The following is a 24168-nucleotide window of genomic DNA, read 5'->3' as shown; positions in this document are numbered from 1 at the left end:
CCCCTTCCTGTCTGAGTCACAGAGGCAGATTCAGTGCCAGAGACCTGATCACTGTGACTTCCTTCTGTTAGGTCATGCCCGCCGACAGTATCCAAAGTGACTTACTTGTTGTTGAGGGGATGGACACAAGGGTACTCTGCACTGGCTCCTTAACTCCTTTCCCCTTCCTGACTGTCACCCAGTTTCCTGTGTCCTGCACCTTGGGTGTAACTACCTATCTATCACCTGCTTGTCCTCCCGAATGATCTGGAGTTCATTCAATAACAGCTCCAACTCCTTAATGCGGATTTTTAGAAGCTGCAGCTGAAACGCACATCTCACAGTTGTAGTAGTCAGAGATACTGGAGGTCTTCCTGCCTTCCCACATCCCGCAAGTGCAGCATTGCACTAACCTGCCTGTCATCCTCTACCTAGCTGAGTAGATATAAAGAAGACAAAGAGAAAAAAAACTTGAATTTTGCTTTCTCTGAGTCTTCACTGAAGCCTCGAAGAGCTAAAACCTTAAGATCACCACTCTGACTCTGTCCACTCTGATGATGGCCACTGTGCTTGCCCCTGCAGCTCTTACTAATTAATCCCAAACACCGCTTGGCTGCTGGTCAAAGCCTTGAAGAGAACCTCACTCAGGACCATCAGCTTATTGTCTCCCACACCATCACCACTCTCACCAGCTCTGGAGATCTCCCATCCATCACCACCAACCTCATAGTTCCTTTACCACACGCTGCTCATTTCTACCTCCTACCTAAGATCCACAAACCTGACTGTCTGGGTAGGCCTGTAGTTTGTGCCTGCTCCTGTCTCACTGAATTCACGTCTGCAAACCTCGATTCCATTTTACCTTTCTTGGTTCAGTCACTTCCCATCTGCATCCATGATACTTCACATACTCTTGATCTCTTCAACTCTCAGTTCCCTGGTTCTAATTGCCTCATTTTCATGATGGATGTCCAGAGCCTGTACACTTCTATTGCCCATAAAGGTGACCTTAAAGCTCTCCACTTCTTTCTAGTCAACCAACCTAACCAGCTCCCCTCCATCACCCCACTTTTCCATCTGCTGGAACTAATCCCAACACTCAACTATTTCTGTTTCAGCTCCTCCCACTTTCTCCAAACCCAAGATGTAGCCATGGCCACCCACATACACCACAGCAATACCTGCCTTTTCATTGGCTGCGTGAAACAGCCCATGTTTGAAGCCTTCACTGGTAACACTCTCTAACTCGTTCTGCACTACATTGATGACTATATTGGTGTTGCTTCATGCACCCTTGCTGAGCTCATCAATTTCATCAACTTTGCCTCCAACCCTGCCCTTAAATTCACTTGGACCACTCCTGACACCTCTCTCTCTCTCTCCTTTCTCAATCTCTCCGGCTCCAGCTCTGGATACAGACTGTTTGCTGTTATCTTTTACCAACCACCTGATTCCCATTGCTATCTGGACTATGCCTCTTCCCACCCTGTCAATTGTAAAAATGCTATTGCTCCATTTTCACAGTATCTGTCCTCAGGATAAGCTTTCCTTTCTGGAACATCAGAGATCACTCCTTCAAATAACAGGTTTCCTTTTCTCTACCATTGCTGCTGCCCCTTACCCACATTGCCTATGTTTCCCAGACATCCGCTCACACCCCATCTTCCTGCTGCCTTAGGGGAAATAGACTTCCTCTTGTCCTTATCTACCACTCCATGAGCCTCCTCATCCAGCACATCATTCTCCATGACTTCCATTATTTTCAATGGGACCCTACATTAAACACATCCTCACCTCCCCCCCCCCCCCATAGTTTGCAGTTCTTTCCATGATTCCTTTCCCCATTTGTCCCTCCCCACTGATGTCCTTCTGGCATATCATTGCAAGCGGAAAAAGTGCTTCCCCTATCCATTCACCTCCCCCCCACCACCATTCAGAGCCCCGAACAGTACTTCCAGGTGAGGCAACACTTCATCTGCCAGTCTGTCAGGTCATCTACTGTATCTGGTGCTCCCAGTGTGGCCTCCTTTACATAGGTGAGACCCGACGCAGATTGGGGGGGGGGGGGGGGCACTTTGTTGAGCACTTTTACTCTGTCTGCAAAAAGTAGGGCTTCCATTCCAACATGTCTGTTCATGGCCTCCTCTACTACCAAGATGAGATCTTCTCCCCCTCCTTTCTTTTCCATTCCCCATTTTGGCTTCCCTCTCACCACTTCTCTTCTCTTTACCTGCCTATCACCTCCCTCTGGTGCCCTTCTCCCTCCCTTTCTCTCATGGTCCTCTCCTATCAGATTCCTTCTTTTTCAGCCCTTTACCTTTTCCACCTATCACCTCCCCGCTTCGCACTTCATCCCTTTGCCCCACCCATCTATCTTCCCCCTCACTTATTTTCCGCCTATCATATTCTAACTTGAACTCTTCCTTCCCGCACCCCCCCCCCCCAACAGCTTCTTATTGTGGTTTCTTCCCCTTTTCTTTCCAGTCCTGATGAAGGGTTTGGATCCAAAATATTGACTGTTCATTCCTCTCCCTAAATGATGCCTGACCTGCTGAGCTCCACCAGCATACTGTGTGTGTTACTCTGGATTTCTAGCATTTTCAAAATGTCTTCTTGTGCTTTATGAAAACTCCGACAGTCTTCCAAAGAGGTACTGTTGTTGAGTTTTTAACTATTCATTCATTTAATTGCTTAGATAACAATGCAAATAGAAGGTAAAAGTTACAAAGAAACAATTGACAGATTAAGAGAATAAAGAAAACCCTGCTTATCACTTGGAGCAAGGTAAAAGTGTTCTATAAAACACACGGTGCTGGAACACACAAAATACTGGAGGATCTAAACAACTCGGAGGGGAATAAACAATTAATGCTTTGGACAAAGAGTAATATTCTATTGCTTTGTAGATAGCAGAAGGATATATGCAATGGCATAGACAAGGCACTCAAAAGTTTATATACACAGATCACTAAAATGTTACACTCAAATGCTGGAAATAATTTTAAAAAAATGGAAATTTAGCACTTGTACGTGAATTCTTGATACAACTTTGAAAAGACTTAATTAGCTTACAGCTGCAATATTATTAGCAGTTAAAGCATTGCACCCGAGGAAGGATTTTCTCCCCTTGGAGTAGTTGTGCTGTATACCAAAAAGAAGCTTTGACTCCAAGGGTTAAATAATAAAATGAGATTTCAGAAGTATTTTTCAAATCTCTTACTATCTTTCTTTTCGGTTAGTCCTGACGAAGGGTCTCGGCCCGAAACGTCGACAGTGCTTCTCCCTCTAGATGCTGCCTGGCCTGCTGTGTTCTACCAGCATTTTGTGTGTGTTGTTGTTTGAATTTCCAGCATCTGCAGATTTCCTCGTATTTGCGCTTTCAGAAGTATTTCCTAGGATCAAGAAGATTAAGGAGGGACTCTTCAAAGCTTTCCATAATAAGTTAGACGAAGTGAACCTAAGCCTTGTGTCATGAGCCCTGCGGTTTGCCTTAGAGCGTGGAGTTGCTAGGGATTTTGAGCACCTGTATTTACTAATCATTATCTTAACTAGAGTAGCTAAGCCCTTGTGTTTTTGGTTTAATCTTGGCAAGTTAATTGTGGCTGACACATGCTTCCCGCATTCTCTGATTATTTGGGGAGGATTCTCCATACTGTGTTGGACAGGATGAAGCACCTTGTAGTGTCCTTCAGGTCGCTCCTTCGAGGCTCTGATTCTGATGTTTAACCTTTTGTTTCCGTCTCTTCCCAAAGATCTTGCTGTTCCTCCATTCCTTCGTGAGCGTGCCATGACACCTTGTGGCTCAAGTTTGCTCAGATATTCAGTGAGATCATGGATGAATCTATTTTCTTGCCTTAATATCAGTTCCTAAATTCCTCAACTTCCTGCTAGTTGAGATTTTCAAGATTAAATGCACAGGGAACAGTGACATGCAGGAATAGTGCAGGTTTTGAACAACAATTGGTATTAGAGTGGCAACCCACTTTCTGCGCAGGCGCACCGGCTCACAAGCAGCCAGCGCGCGGGGGGAGACTTGGTAATGCGCCTCTGACATCATTTCCGCCTGGAGGGGGCGGGCGCTAGAGATTAAATGCCAGCACCGCGAAGTTTGAATAAACTAGTCTTGAAACGACTTACCGGTTGCGTGTCGTTATTTCAGCGCTGTGTGTAGCACATCGCTACATTAGGCCCATTACTTACTTTCAATTTGAACTGGACAGATTGAAGTTGAGTATTGATGTTAGGAGTTATTGAAACAAAGGTATGCATAAGGAAAGATGTAAATCAGGTTGAAAGAGAATTTTGCAGGTATGGAGGAAGATAGAGTAAGTTAGGACTTTATCCCTTGGAACGTAGAAGATTGAGGGAAGATTTGATCAAGGTATACAAAATTATGAAGGGTATAGATACGGTAAGTGCAAGCAAATTTTTTCACTGAGGTTGGGTGGAACTACAACCAGAGGCCATGGGTGAAGGCTGAAAGGTGAAAAGTTTAAAGGGAACATGAGGGCAAACTTCTTCACTCAGAGGCCCGTGAGAGTGTAGAATGAGTGGCCAACCCAAATGGTGCATGCAAGCTCGATTTCAACATTTAGGTGAAGTTTGGATAGCTACGTGGATGGTAGGGGTGTGGAGGGCTATGGTCCAGGTGCAGGTCAATGGGAGTAGGCAATCTAAATGGTTTGGCACAGACTAGATGGGCTGAAAAGCCTGTTTCTGTGCTGTGCTCTGAGTAAGGCTGAGCATCATTTGTTAGAGTGTTGTTTTTGGTTTAGCACATCTAGGAAAAAACTTCAGTCACCAATCTTCATATCTGAATATAGAATGTAGATTTAATTTAAAATGCAGCTCTGAACAATAGGCCCTGACTCACAGACCAGACAATGCTGATTAAAATTCATTTAGACAGTTGTGGTGTGAGTGTGAATTGGGAGGTGTGAAGTTTGTGTAGTTTCAAAGAAAGCATTGAGGATGCATTGTAAATATGGAATTGTCCTTTGATGTTTAGCACATGAAATATTGGGTAGCATTTGGCCAGCCAGCCCTTTCCACTGAAAGCATCTAAAAATGATGCCTGCTGTATCTTGTTTTGTTGAATAAAGAGGCTGCTTCATACCTACCAATACCTTTCTCCAGTGACTTCATTCATGCAACAACATCATCCATAATCATACTTAATGGTGACTATTACTTTCAGTGTGCCAACACAATTTTTTCTCAACAGAGAAAAGGGGCATTTGAAAATCAAGACCAAAACCCGGTACAAGCTCACGTTCTGCTGTGAAGCGACTATATGTTTCTGAGATTTAGATCATTGAAATATAGCAGAGAAACTGCTACCTCTTTTGACTTTTAGTGGCTCATAAGCCAACGCTAACAGCAAGACAATATGTTAAAAATAATGAATTTTTAAAAAAGCATTAAGGAGAACAGCCAGATTAGGACCATTCAGTTAGTTATTTTGATTATTGTATCAAAATTTATTACAAAAATTAATAGAGATATAAGACAAGGCAACAAAATAAAGGGTAAATAATCCATAAAACACCTTTAAAAATCTCCTAATAAAGCAGTTCTCAAAACATGACAACAAAGCCACTGAATTTCATAATACCCAGGTATACCACATAATCATTGTCCGGGAACCACTTCTCTTTTTGTCAAGAATAAATCCAAAGAAGCTATGTTTTAAGATTTCAGTTCTCCATTAAGGTTCTGACCGATGGCCAAATCCATGACAGTAGCAAAGTCTTCCTTGATAAAATGATATCAGCAGCGTCTCACGGCACTGTACCATAATGGTTAGCACAATGCTTTAGAGTACAGGTGCCTTGGGTTCAACTCCTGCCGCTGCCTGTAAGGAATTTATATGGCCTCCCCACGACCGCATGAAGAGTCTTGGCTCAAAACATAGGCTGTTTACTTTTTTCCATAGATGCTGCCTGGCCTGCTGAGTTCCTCCAGCGTTTTGTGTGTGTTGCTTTGGGTTTTTAGCACCTGCAGACTTTCTCATGTTTGTCATAAAAAGTCTCAGCTCCTTAAAAAAAAGGAGCATCCAGCTTGCCTTATCAAGATGGCTTTAACAGTGAGGCAGCGCCTGGATTCAGGGTTTCATTGGTAGACTGGCATTATCTGCAGAGGCTACTTAAGTCTTGAATGGCCTGTGCTAAATTGTTTTTGACAGGGCAGTGTGAGATCTTGACATCAGAGTGGTGATACAATCAGAATGTTTAAAGAACACAAAGACCATAATCTAGCTGCTCTATTAGTCATTTCTCATGTTTCTTTTCCCTGGCATAATAGAAGACCATTGGGTCTGTGCTGGATCTCAGAGGGTTCCAATGTCTCATTTCTCCCCTGATTTCCTACAACCTTTTCTTTACATGGCACCAACTTCCCCTTTCTCCAACAGTAGGGGTAAATTACAGCAGTCAGTTTATGAAGCAACCAACACATCTTAGGGATGTGGGAGAAAACCCAAGTACCCAGGGGAAATCTATGAATTTATCGGGAACATTTCACATGGACACTTGAAAATTGATGAAGTTATAAGGAAAGGTTTTACATGGACACTTGAAAATTGATGAGGTTATAGGGAAAGGTTTTGCATGGACACCTGGGATCGGGATTGTACTTGAGCTATGTGTCAGCAGCATTACCCACTGAAGTTATCCAAACCAAAAACCTAGAGGTCTGAATTGAAAATCTAGAGATACACGCATTGAAATCCTACAACAGCAGCTGTAGATTTCAAATAACCTGATAATGTCCGTTGTAAAAGCATAAACTAACATTAAATGAGTGATCTTATCAATCATGACTCCGAAACTACTAATAATTTTGAAGTCTCTATCTGATTCTCCAATACCCTCTAGGGAAAGAAAACTGCTATCTTTACTTGGTTTCACTTTCTGACACACAGCAGGTTAGCCCTTCCCTATTTTCTGAAATGGTCCAGCAAGCTACTGGGTTATATTACTACAGCTAAAATAGAAAGTGGATAAAATCTGACAGCACCTGGCATTGACTTAGGCACAGAATTCAAACACAGCCCAGCCAACTTGCAAAAACCTTTCCATGCATGAGGGGGCTGTTGTCTAATTTGGGAGAGTTGTCCCAACAGCTAGTTAAGCAGGACCTTGACAGCTGCACTCAGAATCCCGTTTTATATGAAAGACTCCTCCATCTCAATTACTGAATACATTTTGTCCCACCAGCAGGGTAGGCTAACCAGAGGCGGCTTAACAGTGGTCATAGAAGTTTTTAAACATTGATTTTCGATCCCATGATATCTCAGGGCAAATCAAGCCATGGGCGAAGTTCAATTCTGCCACTAACTGCAAGGAGTTAGTATGTTCTCCCCGTGACCACATGGGTTTCTTCCCAATTCCAGAAGCATACTGGTTAGTGGGGTAATTGGTCATGTGGGGGACACCGGCTCACTAGGCTGGAAGGCCTGCAATGTGCTGCATCTCTAAATAAAAAAAAACTCCCAAGAATGTACACTATCAGCCAGTTCGATTCAATGCCAGTGATATCAGCTGGGAATATCAGAAATCAAAAAGACTATGAGACCGTAACCCAAATTGTATTTCTGAACTGGCTGTACCTCTACAAAAAATTCTCTGCTAGTTGAAAGAGCTATCAAGAGGCACAAACTCACCAATAACCCATTTTCTGATGTCCAGCTTGAGTTCTGTCAGGGTCTAAAATTAAAAAAGCAGAACCACATATTTTTCTTTGTGATGCTTTGCAAATTATCATGAGGTTAACAAGGTAGAGAATTAAACATGTGGGAGAAATGGGTTCAGTTTGTGGAGCATTGGTAACAGTTTACGGGAAAAGAGGTAGCCACTTGGCTGCAAGTTTTTTGTTGAATTACACTAGAAGTAGTGTCCTAGCAAATCATATAATCAAGGTTTTAAATTAAGCTTCAACTCAAATGTTTGGGGTGGGGAGGGTTCAAGTGAGGAAAGATTTAGGAAATCTAGATGGAAAGGATAAAGCAACAGTTCTTGTGCTTTGTTGTGATTTAATTCAACCCAAAACTATGATGTTCAATCTAAATGTTCAAAGTTCAATGTTCAAAATATGAAGCCGTAAGGTATGAGACACCAATTGGGAAGCTATATTAAAGCTGTGTGACAGTGAACAAGCAGTGGCATACATTTAAACATAAGTGTATAGTTTACAACAACAGTTTGAAAGTGCAACTAGAAAAGTGGTCTGACTGTGGCTTACTGGAGAAATTAAAGATAATCACTGGGCAGACACACTGATGATAGATTCCTGAATCAAGCACCTTCTTCCAGCTCCATTATGGGAAGGGAATGGCAGGAAAACAGAAACAACCTTCGGGATGTTCCAAAAGCTACCTTGAATAAAAGTAATATTTTCTCAGCTGCATGGAATTTCTGGCCCAAGACCAATGAAAATGGAGAAGGAATACCAGAGATAGTATTGAAAATCTTAAGTTTCTGAATCAGAAGACCAGCAGTGAAAAACAACAATGCACAATGAGGATTTCCCATGCTGGTTCACAGATCCCCATCAGTCACATCAAATGCACGGAACCTGAGTGGAATTAAGCCAGTCTTGACCCCGAGGTGCAACCAAAAGTGAGAAATCTCATGCCAGCTGGAGCAACATCACCTCACGGAACCTCGCCTTGTCTGACTCATGGTAATGATAATCTATGTTCAACCACTGATCAGTTTCAAAACTACAACTTCTTCAAAACTTTATGACTTCCTTCTGTGACCTTCTCTTTCCCTGAAGCATTATAATGACTGCACCTTAATCTCTGAGTTATAGATACACAGATGTTGCTTTTTGGAATTTCAATTTCCACTTGCTCCTACATTCTCTAGTATCACTTGACATGCTATCTAAGAAGAAGTAGGATATATCAGGAGTGGGCTGCTCTGCCCCTCCAGCTTTCTCTTCTATTCAACAAGATCATGGCTAATTTTCTAACCCATTGCCATTTCCTTTGATGCCTTGAAAATCTAAATATCTATCTGATATGAACTACCAGAGCATGTTAGGGTAGAGTGTTCAAATGTTAACCATCCTTTAATGAGTGAAGAAAACTTTCCCTACTTCATTCCCCCCCCCCCCCCTTTTGAGACTATGATTGCTAGTTGACAATTCAGTCAGGAGAAATACATATCCTGTCATGCCAGAATTTTCTATTTCACTAAGATCACCCTTCACGATTCTAAATATTTCTGGATAGTGGCTTGGCCTACAGTCTCCTATATGGCAGAAGTACCATCCTAGAGAACTAGTCTAGTAAACCTTTGGAGTACTCCCTCTGTAGCAAGAAGCATTTATTTAAAGAAATGAAAATTACTCTGGTGTTCCAGGAGTACTCCCCTCAAAGCCTGATATTATTGAGTTGGTGAAGATCCAAATATTGATGCTACTCATTTTCTTTTTCACTAATTACTTTATCAGTTTAATTTAAAACTAATCCAATGTTGATATTACTTAGAACATGAATTATACAGGAAACACTCAGCAGACTAGATAGTAATGGTGGATAAAGAAAAAAATTAACTGAAGAAATAGGTGCAGGTGTACATCAAATCAGCCCTCAAGTCTATTCTGTCATTCAGTAAGACATTGCTGATCCAATCTTGGCCCAACACCACTTCCTCATCCTCCCCTATCCACCAAAATTCCATTAATTGCAAGTTTAGCAATCACTACCTTGATTATATTTAATACGTTGGCCTGCGCTGATCTCTGGGGTAGAGTCACGATCCTCAGCAGAAATTCCACTTCACCTGTCTTAAAAAGGCAACCTCTTCTTTTAAAGCAAGGCCCCCCCTCGTTCTAGCTACACACCATGAAGGGGGAAGGGGTGGCATTTCTCAGCACCCACCTGAACAATCTCCTGTGTATGCTTCCAAAAGAACACCTCATTCTTTTAAAGTTCCAATTAACAATGGCACAATCTGCTCAACATTTCCATAGACTCTCTGTGGCCACCCTCTTAGGCCATATTCACTTCGAGGTCTGATGTGTTGAGCATTCCAAGACGTTGTTCTGCACACCACTGTTGTAACAGATGGTTACTTGAGTTACTGCCTCCTTCCTATCAAGCTTGATCCAGTCTGGTCATTCTCCGCTGGCCTAACTGCGGCTCACTAGATTTATTTTGTTCTTCACACCATTTTTTCTGAACCCTAAAGAATGCTGGGCATGAAAATCCCAAGAGATCAGAAATTTATGAGATACTCAAATCACCCTGTCTGACGCCAACAACCATTTCACAGCCAAACTCAGTTAGATCACATTTCTTGTTTAGCCTGAACCTCTCGACCAAGTCCGTATGCTTTTATGCTGCTGCCACATGATAGGCTGATTAGATACTTGCTTTAACGAACAGGTGTACCTAATAAAGTGGCCGCTAGTGTATTGTAAATAACGTTTCCTATTTATTCATCAATCACGCTGTAACCAATTCACTTAATAGTAACACGTGCAATCGCAGAATGCAGTGTACCTCAGAGCCACACTGGATTAAATTTCATCCGTTATTGCTCTGCCTTAACTTTCCTACTGATATGTATCCCACAGTATCGTTAGACAATCTTCTTCGTGAACTACAACTCCTACATTTTTTCATACTGTCTACAAACTTTCTTAATAGCCCACCTATACTCTCACCCACGTCCAGCCTCAACACGGATCCTTGCATATGCTTCTAGTGATAGAAACACCTCTCCACCATCACCCAAGTTTGCTAACGCACCTCGGATCTAAAGTTGTTTTAGTGATAGAAGGCAGAGAGTAGCGGCGGATGGGTACATTTTAGCCGGATGCATACTTTCAAATTTAAAGTACACCAACACGTCAGATAAAATTTTACATAATTAGCAACGGAATCTTTCTAATGCTAATTGGGTGCTTCAGACCTGAAATGTTTCTTTCCATACATGCCTCTTGACCTACGGGGTACTCAGAGAAATTTCTCTTTCATTTAAATAAACTGCAACACTGCAGTTTATTTTGATGTTTAGTACCTGAAGCTTGAACGGATCATTACGTGTGTTACAGACAGACTCGTAATCGCTTTCCACTCTACACGAAATTCCCACTAAAGAAATTAGCGGTGTTAGTGCATTCCTAAATGCATCACAACCACTCCCTTGTAAACGAATTAACCCTGATTATTTTGCTCACCTTTAAATCAAATGCCGCAGGGAGGGGCAGATGATTGACATCGACCTTGCCCAATCAAAAGTGTTGCGGGGGCGTGATAGACAGTCACTATTTCGAATAGGAAAAGAAGCACGGATACAACGAACCAATCGAAGTTGAAGGAGGGGAAGGACTCCGTGGTTGCCATGGCGAAGAGGGAAGGACGCCGCCCACTGGAGGGAGAGGGAGAGGGAGAGGAAGGGGGAGCGAGCGAGCGAGCTGGCCGGGCCGTCCGAGTGATGGTAGAGTGAAGTGGCCGGAGCGGCGGAGGTGGTCGGGCCAGGTGGAATTAGGGGTGGGAGGCTGAAGTGGGGGCGAGGAACGTTTACCTTCAACACGGACTGGGACTCGGCAATAGTGAGGTGCAAGGGGGAGCGGGATAATGAGGCAGGCGCAGGGCGTCGGCCCGGACAGCGGCTGGCAGCCCGCAGGCCGCGGGTACCCGCGGAGCTCCAGCTAAAATCCGCGTCGGGGCTGAGCGACCTGGTGGAGAGGGAAGCGAGGGCAATCGAGCCGTCAGGCGCTGTCTCTCTGCACGACCCGCGCTTGATTGCGGGGCGATGGCGATCACCGGCCGACTGAAGGAGCAGGGCCGCGGAATCCAGAGGCGCCCACTGGCTCCGGCGCCTTACTGAAAAAAAACCGGCGCCGGGAGCGAACAACAGCGCCGGGGTCAGTGTGGGTTCAGGCCCGGAGGAGGCGCTCACCCGCTTCCAGCTCAGTGAGCCGCTGCCGCTCGATACTGTAAGTTTGAAACTTGCGGCATTGCCTTTAGATTCATCCCGTCGCATTTTTAAAAGAGGGAATATTTTGCAAATTCAGTCTCATCTTATTATTTCCGTTTAAATCTTGAATAAGTATTGTTTCTATTTTTTGTATTTCACAACTCTTCCTTGTTTGCTTTCAAATATGTGTTGCTTTAATCTCAAATTGCAAATAAGAAAGTTGCCTTTTAGAATTACGTATATATTTTTAAAAAGTTTGTAATGAATTAGAGAAATTCTAGTATTTACACGTGTGTTGGTGGGAGGTGTTAATTTTTACATTCACGTTATTTGTTTTGGAGGGAGTCGGCAAGATGTCTAAGTCGGCAGCTAAAGAGAAGAAATCTTTCAGCAAGAAACTTTTCAGGCGGGGTTCAACGCGCTCGGTCGGGAGCTTCATGAGCCGGGTGTTAAAGACACTCTCCACCCTTTCGCACTTCGGCACCGAGGAGTCAGCCGAAGATGACAAGGACGATGGCGGCTTCAAGAGCTTCCGGACGGCGGGGGCAGGCGCAGCCCTGGGTATGGGGATCGGATTGGGACCTGGGGTCGGAGTCGTTACCTCGGCCTCCTCCATTATCATGATGATGAGCGGTGTCAATCACCCGGCCATCGCAGAGCGTAGCGACTCATCCGACAGCTGCTTTTCGCCGGCCTCCGGGGATCGCTGGCAGCCGCCCGGGGTGTCTGGCCTCAAAAACCACGGGAACACCTGCTTCATGAACGCCGTGTTGCAGTGTCTGAGCAACACCGAACTTTTCGCCGAGTTTCTCGCCTTGGAACAATATCGGGACTTGTCGGTCAGCGGCCTGGACTCACCCGAGGCAGGGGACTCCCGGGGCCAGCAGCGAGAAGACGAGCAGCTGGACCAAGATAAGACCTCCAAATCGAATGGAGTTTTATACCGATCCAAATGCCAGTCAGACTCGCGTGGAGAGGTCACCGAACAACTAGCTTCCTTGGTCCGAGCACTGTGGACATCAGAGTACACCCCGCAATTGAGCCGCGACTTTAAGGTAGGAGTGTCAGTGCTGGAGATGTCTCAGCTTTTCAAGTACCTTCTGTGTCTGGCTACCATTTTTTTGAGCAATGTACATCAGCAAGAAATGTGTGCATGCTGGTAATGTGTAGTGAAAAATGAAAGTACTCGTTCGGGCAGTATTGAGGAGAAACGGTAATTGAGCTCGAGGTGTTTGACCTGGTACTGATTCTGTCTTACTTTCTTTTGAATTTTTTAAAACATTTCCTTTTGTACCAAGCCAAATGTCAGCTGGAAATAGTGGGATTTGATGACCGTTTTTAAGCTTTATCGAAGTAATCAGTGCCAAGTTTGACTCAGTGGTTAGAATCCTTGTCTCTGTAGTTAGATGTAAATTCTAGCCCAACTTCAGAAGACTTCAACTCCTGTGCTGTCTGCCTTTTAAATGAGAAGTTTAGACATAGAAGATCCCACAAATTATTTTAACGGTGATCTGGAGAGTTATCTTTGATGTCAATAATTCAAAAATGTTTGTTGTTGATTTGTTTTTAGTACTTTGATGTGAAGATGAAGATTCTTCTTGGGGAGGATCCAGAATAGGGGTGAATGTTTCAAGTTGCGAGATGCCCATTTATGACTGGAGTTTATTTGTGACTTAATGACAAACAGTGTGGGCAACTTTGGATTTTTTTACATTTTGTGTGAATACTTGCAACATACTTCATTAGTTGTAAAATGATTTGGGATATCCTGAGATTAACAAGGTTTAGGATTCACTTAAAAGGGTATAATTTGATGAGTTTCATTGTATTTATAATGTCTTGTCCTATTTTTTAAAATCCTGACCAGGGCTCTTGGGTGATTGTAGCTTTGCAAAGCTGTTAAATTGCTTCTTGTACTGCTTTTCAGTTTTAAGTTAGCAACTTGCCAGTGTAATTCACTTTGTAGGTGTAGTATTATCAATACAAACATCAATCCTGTTGTAGGTCTTGCTGTAATCACATTTGATGGAGTAAATTACAACTATGAATAAATTTCAGAAGCAGTTTCTATTGTAATCTATTCTGAGATGTAATGTAATTAAAATTATTAGTTTGGAATTAATGTCCCTTTGTCACTCCATTAATAGGCAAGTTTTTAGTTATTTTGCAATTTTCTAGTGGCTTTTTTAAAATTGGAATTGGTGACAGTCTTTTGTACATTATTGCCAAAGTCGTCCTAGTTCAAATTGGTTCCAGATTTGTAAGATTTTGCTAATAATGTAGTAGGCAGCTAAGGAAAAGCAAAATAAATAATTTTGAATTTCTGTGTGGTAGATGATCTAAATATTTTATTTGTGACCTGAGCAGGTCATGCAGCACATTCAGAAAATTTGCAATATCCAGATCTATCCCAATTTTGCCCACACCTCCATGTTTGAATGGTGCCTAGCAAATTTTTGTCTCAGCAATACTGAAATAGTTATTAAAGTAACATGACATCCTGTGTGACTGCCATCATAGTAATCTAACCTCTCTAATTTGTCATGATCTGTCATTGGTTTTGACAGGTGACCATGCCATGTTATTCCAGTAGCTCTCCACTATTACTTAGCCTGGCGACACTGCGCTTGCATTTTTTTTTGTCTGAACAGTAAACTAAGTGACTGGGACTACTGGAATTTTAGCTAGCATATATACAAGAAGGTTTTGCTAATGTGCACAATATATTTAAAGCAAAAGTTGACAGGTTCTTGATTAAGAGGGTGTCAAAGACTTGGAGAAGGTGGGAGAATAGTGTTGAGAGGGATGTAAATCGGCCATTATTGACTGTCAGAGCAGACTCGTCCTGCTGAATGGCCTAATTCTGCCCCTATGTCTTCTGTAGTATGGAATACTCCTGAGTATAAACCAAGGTTTTGAGTGGAAGAGTGTAGTGCAGTCAAGTATAATTCAGGGATTTCTGCATAGCGTATATAATGTGTGCTTGTATAAAGGCATGATGGAGCACCCAGAACTGTGGAATGCAGATCCTGTGTCAAGTGAGGATTGTAGGGTGACCACTGGTTCAGGAAGTCTCACTAGCTGGAGGAATTTAAGCTCCTGGAATTTTGAGCCTGACACTGTGGTCCATCTGTATTGTACATACTTCAGAAAGTGTCATCTCATGATTGAGAGTGGAGGACTGAGTAACTGCCAGATAGACAGAGCATGAGATAAATAGTCCAGAAGACTAGTGAGGACATTCTACTTTGTCACTGATATCCTTTTCTGAATGCTTAAAGAAGGATCTTTTCACAGGGAGAGTGCAGCCAGAGGTAAGACATAATGGGTAAATGGCATGACACTACAGGTGGAAGCACAACAGCTCACATGGAATTCTATAATTAGGGGAGGAATTGGTTCTAATGATGAAGATGGGGATTTGTGTGGGCTCAACTGCACTAATGCAAGACTAGAACCAATATCCTTATGGGCATGTTTGCTTGTGGTGTTGGGGTGGGTTTAAATGATCTTGACAGGGATCTGACATTCACTGCCTGAAAGTATGTTAGAACTGTAAATTCTCAGCAGATGTAAAGTGAACCATGTCTTGCAGGATTGCAGACCTTGAGTTGGACATTTTATCACATGGCCACTCATGTAAATCTTAGTGATATTATTTTTCTCTCTGAACAGCTATGCTTCTTTCCTCAACTTTTATTTAATACCTGACCGAAACATTTTGATTATTTTATGTTATGCTAAAATTACAATGTAGTTGGGAGTTGTAAAATATGGTTGCATCTCCAACTAATCTGTTGACTAGGTTGAACAATAGCATGTTGAGAATTGTGCAGTTCTGTAAAGTTGAGTCAATCATCGTGTACACTGAAGCATAATTAGAGTATGATGAATATAAATTGGTTTATTGTCAGATGTACTGAGGTACAGTTCATACAGATCAAATCATTACACCAGCGCATTCAGGTAGTACAGTGGATTCGAACTAATTGGCTGTCAGTTAAACGGAGTATTCACTAATTTGGGACAATTCTTAAAGAACAAAAAATAATCAGGGGAAAAAATAACTGGGATTCCCTTTGTTTATTTGAGACACAATGCCATTTAATTGGAACAAGACACCATTGCTGAAGTTTCTAACTACTGTCAGTTGTGTGCACTTGTGTGGCCACTGAACACTACCATGTTTGGAGTGAACAGTTTTTAAGATGGCATCAGTTGTATGTTTGTGTTCAAGAAGCAGTGATCCAAGATTTTCCCTTGTGGAAACCATGGCTGATTCAAGATTTTCCCTTGAGGAAATCATGCTGACTAAGGCCTATTTTTTATCATGTGCCTCCAAGTACTCTGAGACCTCATCCTTAATAATAGACTTAAACATCTTCTCAACCACAGAAGTCAGACTAACTGGCCTACTGTTTCTTTCTTTTGCCTCTCTCCCTTGAAGATTGGAGTGACATTTGCAATTTTCCAGTCTTCCAGAGCTGTTCCAGAATCTAATGATTCTTGAAAGATCATTTCTAATGCCTCCACTATCTCTTCAACCACATCTTTCAGAACCCTATAGTGTACACCATCTGGTTCAGGTGACATCTACCTTCAGACCTCTCAATTTTCCAAGAACCTTCTCTCCAGTGGTAATTTCACACAATCCATGAGTCCTGATACCTGGAACTGCCACAGTGAAGACTGGTGCAAAATACTTCAGTTTGTTTGCCATTTCGTTGTCCCTTATTACACCATCTCCAGCATTGTTTTCCAGTGGTCTGGTATCCACTCTCCTCTTTTACACCTGATGTATCTGAAGAAACTTAATACTATTGCCTAGCTTACTTATGTTTTCCATGTTTGCCTTAATGACTTCCTTTATTTACCTTCTGTTGGTTTTTAAAAACTTCTGTAGTCTCCAACTTCCCACTAATTCAGAGCTATGGTTTCAAGCATTCATGTTTGGAGATGCAAGAAACAGCAAGTACTGAAAATGAAATGATTTCACTATTTCAAGTTGAGAACTATGAAGAATTTGAAGGTAACGATGATCAGCTTGAGTGTTACAATGATAATTCAGAGGATGCAATTTTTGAACAAGTATGAAGGCAGTCTATTATCTGCACTAGGTGTCTGTGCAGTCATTCAAAAGAATACGGCAGCATGCACTGTGGATGAATTCTTCCCTAAAGATATTATACTGGTGCCCAAGAAGAATGTGGTATCCTGCCTCAATAACTATCATCCAGTAGCACTTATATTCACCTTGATGAAGTGTTTTGAGAGGTTGGTGATGAAACACATCAACTCCTACCTGGGAAGTGATTTTCATCCACTCCAATTTGCCTACTGGCACAACAGGTCCATAGCAAACACCATTTCTTCGGCTCTTCAGTCAACCTTGGAACATCTGGACAGCAAAGATGCATATGTCAGGATAGTCTTTATCAACTACAGCTTGGAATTCGATACCATCATCCCTTCAAAACTAATCGATAAGCTTCAAGACTTTTGCCTCAATACCTTCTTGTGCAATTGGATCCTCTATTTCTGCACTGGCAGATCCCAGTCAGTTTGGATTGGCTACAACATCTTCATAATCTCCATCAGCACAAGTGCACCACAAGGCCATGTTCTTAGCCCCTGCTCAACTTGCTTAACACTTACGACTGTGTGGCTAAGCACAGCTCCAATGTCATATTTAAGTTTGCTGATGACGCCATTGTCGTAAGCTGAATCAAAGGTGGTGAGGTATCAGTATATAAGAGGGAGCTTGAAAATCTGGTTGGATGGTGCAACAGCACCCTCCTTATTCAATGTCAGCAAAACCAAGCAGCTGATTATTGACTTCTCGAGAAAGAAACCAGAGATCCGTGAGCCAGTCCTCATCGGGGATAAGAGGTGGAGAGGGTCAGCAGGAAAATGAATCTTAGGTTATATATGGCAACATGAGTACTTTGGTAATACATTTACTTTGAACTATTGGGATCTACAGTTTATAGTATTGTAGTAGTATTGTTAGTGTTCTAATTTCTGTATTTCATTTAAATACATTTGTTACTTAGTTAAATAGTAGTTTATCTTTTTTACATTTTAACTATTTTTATGAAACTTTGGTTGATTTGGCCAAAATGTACTAGTCCTGATGTGTCTGAATTAATTGGAATCCATTGTAGAAGATGAAAACAACAATGCAGAATAAGGTGCAAACATGAGGAAATTTGCAGATGCTGGAAATTTGAACAACACAGAATAAGGTGCCACAGTTACAGGGAGAAAGTGCAGATAGACAGTAATGTACAAGGTAGATTGAGGTCAAGAGTCCCATCATATCATCCTAGGGAATGTCCTTCTATCATTATTGTTATGTTAGGGATATTTGACTTGTAGTCCAGGTCACCTATAATCTGTTTCTTTTGCAGAATTGAGCAGATGATTGAAGATTATTCTTGCTGAACCACATTTTGTTATCTTGTCATTGGTTGGGCAAAGTATCAGGAGTATCTAACGTATTGTATAAATGCAGTACACTTAAACGTAGCAAGGTGCAGTTCCAGAATGTGGCACTTTTTCACAGTTGCTTTTGCTCTGAGAAAATGGTTCCATGGAAGAGAATGATAGCAGAAGTCAATTTATGTTAAGAAACTGTTAAGGAGGAATTAAAATTGAACTTGTATTTGGTCTGGTAATGTTGGGTTTCTGGAAGCAAAAAGAGTATACTCCTTTTTACAAGATTTTACTTGTGTTACTGTATTTGTTTTCTCATGCTGCACAAAGCTTGTTAAGTAATCATTCAGAAATTCTGCACCATGTGGGGAATGTGGGTATGCTGAAACAATTCTATCTTCTTGCTGGTCTCCAGGGAGATCAAACTCATTTCTACTTCTTTTGGTATCTTTCCCAGGTGTCATAAGAAAATATTTATTAGGAAAATGATTTTGACAGTGGATTCCAGTTAATTGGGACACATGGTTACATTTTGGCCCAAGTTAAGTGGCTGTCCCAGTTTCATGGAAATAGTTAAAATTGTATAAAAATAGACAAATGACATTTAACTGAGTAAAAAATTATGTAAATGAAATACAGAACAATTTGGAAAACTATTAATAATACAGTTCCTAGTAGTTATTGACAGGAATTCATCCAGTGTATACTGTTGTGTTCTTTTGACTGTAAGTGAACAAAATCAATGCAGACACTTAAGGTATTTTTTTTTCACCCAGTGTCAAACCTTTGTGGCATCTTGGCAAGGGTCTGAAATTTATTTTTAAATTAAAATAAAATAAATCAAGAATCTCTACTCTTTGAATTGTGTCTGTGGACTGAAATGGATAGCATAACAAAACTACGTGCAACTGACGCTATTTTTAAAAACTGTTCTCTCTAAGCACAGTGTAGTATCTAATGGTCACACAAGTTCACATGACTGATGCTAGTTTGAATCAACAGCCTCCTGTCCCAATTAATGGGCATCGTCCCAAATAAAGGGAATCCTGGCTATTTTCTTAATTACCCTTTTCCTTAAGAGTTATTCCAAATAAATGGTTGCCCTGATGATCTGATGGTCCAACTATTTGGAATCCACTAAGAGACCTAGCCATGTGCATAACTGGTCTGATATTACAAAATTCATTGGAAATGCCTTTAGCACGGTGATGCTTATGTCGTGTTCTTCCTTTATGTGAAATTGTTTTCATTATGGCTGGAGCAAAAATACAGGATTCTATTTAATGGATATTTATGTCAGTAATTGAATCAATTGATTGTTGTTGAGTGAGATTCTGACATCCTTAGTTTGGGCAAATCTCTCGCATTTGTTAGAGAACAGTAGTGAGCCCTGCTCAGCTGATGAAATCTGGGTCCCATAGCAACACAGATCATGCCGTGTATAGCTTTGATTTGATCTGATCTGATCTCAGTTCAGTTGGTGGATCATGACAGTTCACTTCTGATTCCTGAGTTGCATTGATTGTACTTGATCATTGCACAGTTGTTCCTTCTGGAATTTGGGGACAGGACTGGGTACATACACCCTAATCTTTAACAGTCATTTAGTCAGAGATCAGAAGTGTTCTTGCATGTGAAGTATGATCAGGTACTGCAGACATGTGTTGCAGCATGAGCAAGATTAGCTCAGTCAGGAGTGGGAGGAGGCAGAAAACAAGTGGGGGGGGGGAAGAAAGCAAGATGAAGACTGTTTATATATTGAGAAACTTGTGTTACGGATTCAGCAACAATAAATATATAAGTGAGGCAGGGGTTTTTATAACAAATAAAACATTTATTAAACACTGAAAAACAAACCCCCAAAAAGTAAACAAACGACTAACGCAACCTGAAATCAGCTGCTGTGCGGCAGCTTAAACAGTTCTTAAAGCGATGTTGCAAAAACAGTTCTTCAAAGTAGTACTGCAAAAGTTCAAAATGCTTACAGTCCATTAAAGGAGAGACTTTTTAGACGATTTAAATTCTCTTTCACATCGTGTTGCTGCGGTTCCCAGTCGAACTATACTTTTCCCGGAGAATTTACAAAGATGAAAATGAAACGGCTTAAAGGCACTGACCTTTCCTTTACAAAACTGTACCCAACCCTTTCTGCTATTATTCGCAGGGGTTAACACGGGGACAGCCAACAAATTCCTTCCGAATGAGGATCAAACAAGGTCAAACCTGTTTCACCGTCGAAATCGACTTCCCTCGATCTTTTAGCTCCCGAACTCCGATCTTCACTCTCCACTGATTTTTAACTGGCAGTATTATAAAGAAACTGCCGGCAATGACCTTTTAAACTTTAGGCATTAAATAAAACTCCACCTTTCAACCAAACTGCGTCATAATATTGGACCACGCAGTGGCATGGAGTCAAAATGGCAAATCCAGCCACGAACTGCCCCTCCTCACAGGGAGGGGTCCTCCTTTTATACCCTGTAATAATAAAAAAACAAAAAAACCCCTGTCACATGACCTCTACTGGCGGGAAAATGACGTCACTCCACTATCACAAGACCACTACCTTAAGTCCAGTATAGCTTCAGCACCACTGTCATGTGACAAGTACAAGATACCCATGGGTACGTAACACTTGATTCTGTTCAATTGATGTAGCTTAGTCAGGAAAGCCCTTTGACACTATTGTTTTTTCCAGTTGAAGCTCATTCACTGTCGGTTAATCACAGTGCACCAGAATTAGTTCTTTATGTGCCCAGAGAGCAAGTCTGGAGTTCTGTTCCTGCTAGTGCTGCTACAGTTTTGGACTCTTAATTCTGCATCTCTTGGTTATTCTGGTAACAGGGATTGGGCGGAGTATATGTGGATTTATGGAAGAGCAATCATGTTTGACAAGTCTGTTTGTTATTTTTTAGAAATGAGTTTAGGGGAAATGCACTTGGGTGGCTGGAGGATTTTTAATAGACCTGAGCAAAGCTCAAAAATCAATGAATCAAATTCTGGTTGCATGAAATGCCATTTGTGTACTTTGGGTTCTAGTAACAGTGAATCTTTACAGTTACCTGACTCTACCAAAATACCTGTGGAGGTTCAGTCCGAAGTGCATTAAAAAGAGAGTTTAGCAGTAACGTTCATGTTGAACAATAAGTATAATCTTGGTGAACTGAGAACAGCATCAAGTAGCTTATTCTTGATTATATTTTGTACTTTTTGAACTTTACAATTTTATATTGTGTTTTGAAGGAGCTGAAGCATTATTGAGGTTCCTACCATTCATCCCACAGCCTCTTTGACCCACTCATCATCATCAGGTGCCATACCCAGGTTGAGCTTTGACTGCCATGACCCACACACTCCTGTTTCGGGTCAAGTGGGTCAATTCATTGGTATCCATTTCCAGTTCTCTGGCTCCTGTCTCCATCATCATTTGTCTTTGCCTTCCTCTTGCTTTCTTCCCTTTAATCTTTCCCATAACTACCATGCATTCCAACTCCTCTTTCCTAATCACATGTCTAATGAAGTTAAATTGCCTTTTCATGACCTCGTACATCATTTCTCTTATTGTGTTTGCTCTGTTCATGACATCCTCGTTAGATATTTGTTTCGTCCATGATATTCTTTGCATGCTCCTCAAAAACCACATCTCCGCTGCTTCAATTCGTTTCCTCATGTTACTAGATATTGTCCAACATTCTGAGCCATATAACATAACTGGATAAACGTAACATTTCAGTACTCCGAGGCGGGTTGTCATGCCTAGTTTAGTATTGGTCAGTATACTCTTCATTCTCGTAAAGGTGTCTTTTGCCGTCCCTATTCTTCTTTTGATGTCCATGTCGCACCTGCCATCTGATGTCACCCAGCTTCCTAAGTAGCAAAAGTTCTGTACTTGTTTTATGTTTTCCCTGTTTATTCTCAGCCTGCAGATAGGATTCTCCTTTTTGGATATCACCATACATTCTGTCTTTTTGCAATTAATAGATAGACCCATTTTTGCACTTTCTTCAACAACTATATCAATTAAGTTTTGTAGTTCCTCCTCCGTATTTGCAATTAACTGTCATCTGCATATCTGAAATTATTGATGTTTTCACCACCAACTTTGATTTCCAAGATGTCTCTGATTTTTTGTAATATTGTTTCCCGGTACACATTAAACAAATCGGGGGAGAAAACACACCCTTGTCTAATGCCTTTCTTGATTTTCGTAAACTGACTCACTTCTCCATCTATTCTTACAGAGGCAGTTTGTTCCCAGTACAGATTTCTGATTAGGCGGAGGTCTTTCGAATCTAGATCTAGAGTTTCTTGTAATATTTCAAATAACTTATTGTGCTTCACTTTATCAAATGCTTTTGTGTAGTTAATAAAACAAACAAATCATTTTGCACTTGGAATAGCTCGTTCTGATAGTATCCTTAACATCAACATCACATTTCTTGTACCTTTGTCTTTCACAAAACCATTGTTCTTTATCTATTTCAGCTTGTATCTTACTTTTAGCTCTTGTCATCAAAATTCTTAGAAGTATCTTGGTGATATGACTCATTAAACTTATGGTCCTATGTAATTCACATTCTATTGCTCCAGGATTCTTAGGAAGAGTGATAAATATTGATTTTTTTCATCTCTTCTGGTATTACTCCAGTCTCATAAATGTCATTGATTAAATCAGTAAGTTTTTCAATTCCATAATCTTCAAGGGTGATAATTTGTTCTATTACTAATTCATCAGGACCTGCTGTCTTTCCTTTCTTCATCTTATTTATTGCATTACGAACTTCAGATTTTAAAATACTTGGACCTTCAATGTTCTTCTTAATTTCTGGTTTTTCACTTTGATCGTCTTCAAACAATTCCTGAATATACTCAGTCCATCTGTTCATAATCTCATCTTTTTCCATGATAATGGTACCGTCCTTTGCTTTCAAACATCCACCTGAAGAACAGAGGAGCTTTTTACCAGTGATATTCTTGATTTGTTGATGTAACTTTATTGGATCAGTAATAGGGATTCTTTCTAGTTGCTCACATTCCTGGTTTAACCATTCCTCTTTGGCTTTTTGACATAAGTTTTTAACTTTTTTATCTAAGGACTTATACTCTATAGGATTTGCTTTCTTCTGTCTTCTTTCTTCCATTAGATTTTTGATTTCCTCTGTCATTCATTTATGCTTTGTGCTTTTTTCTTTTTTAGGAATCACTGACTTTGCTGATTCTACCAAGGCATCCTTTAGAGAGTTAAACTTCATTTCTACATGATTGCTGTCATCTTCAACAGACTCTATTTCTAGACTTTGAAATCTATTTCTTACTTCAATTTAAATTTTTGTCTTAATTTTTCTTTAATTTCGAGTAGTCAAGGGATTGTTCAGGTTTTTGCTTCAGTTTTTCTTTTACATGACATATTACTAGGTTATGGTCACTGTTACAGTCTGCACCTGGATATGTTTTGCATTGAGTCACTGAATTTCTAAATCTTTGGTTTATAGTAATAAAGTCAATTTGATTTCTGGTGTTATCACCTGGACTTTTCCAGGTCCACAAGCGTCTTGAATGGTTTTTAAAGTAGGTATTCATAATGACCTGATCATTCATCTTGAACCATTCTACCTGTTTCTTGCCTCTTTCATGTCTTTCCCCAGTCCAAATTTTCCTATGGTATTTCCATCAGCACTTTGTCCTACTTTAACATTTAGATCTCCCATGACAATAACAATATCTTGAGATTTGCATTCGTTCTTTGCTTGTTCACGTTCTTCACAGAATTTATCTATATCCTCATTTGTTCCATCTGTTGTTGGTGCATGTGCCTGTA

At 41.0% G+C, this 24168-nt stretch overlaps 1 protein-coding gene across 1 annotated transcript in view; it reads left to right on the top strand.

The window, feature by feature from the left end:
- The first annotated feature begins 11372 nt into the window (after positions 1 to 11372).
- The window catches only part of usp31 (ubiquitin specific peptidase 31), a 135377-nt gene continuing 122581 nt past the window's right edge, over positions 11373 to 24168 (top strand). The window contains exons 1-2 of the mRNA XM_073060894.1: positions 11373 to 11934; positions 12257 to 12970. Of these exons, the coding sequence (XP_072916995.1) occupies positions 12269 to 12970 (702 nt within the window). The 5' untranslated portion in view covers positions 11373 to 11934; positions 12257 to 12268. The remainder of the gene's footprint in view (positions 11935 to 12256; positions 12971 to 24168) is intronic.

Source organism: Hemitrygon akajei, chromosome 11, assembly GCF_048418815.1.
Source record: "Hemitrygon akajei chromosome 11, sHemAka1.3, whole genome shotgun sequence".
NCBI lineage: Eukaryota > Metazoa > Chordata > Chondrichthyes > Myliobatiformes > Dasyatidae > Hemitrygon > Hemitrygon akajei.
This window is presented reverse-complemented; position numbering and strand designations above follow the sequence as displayed.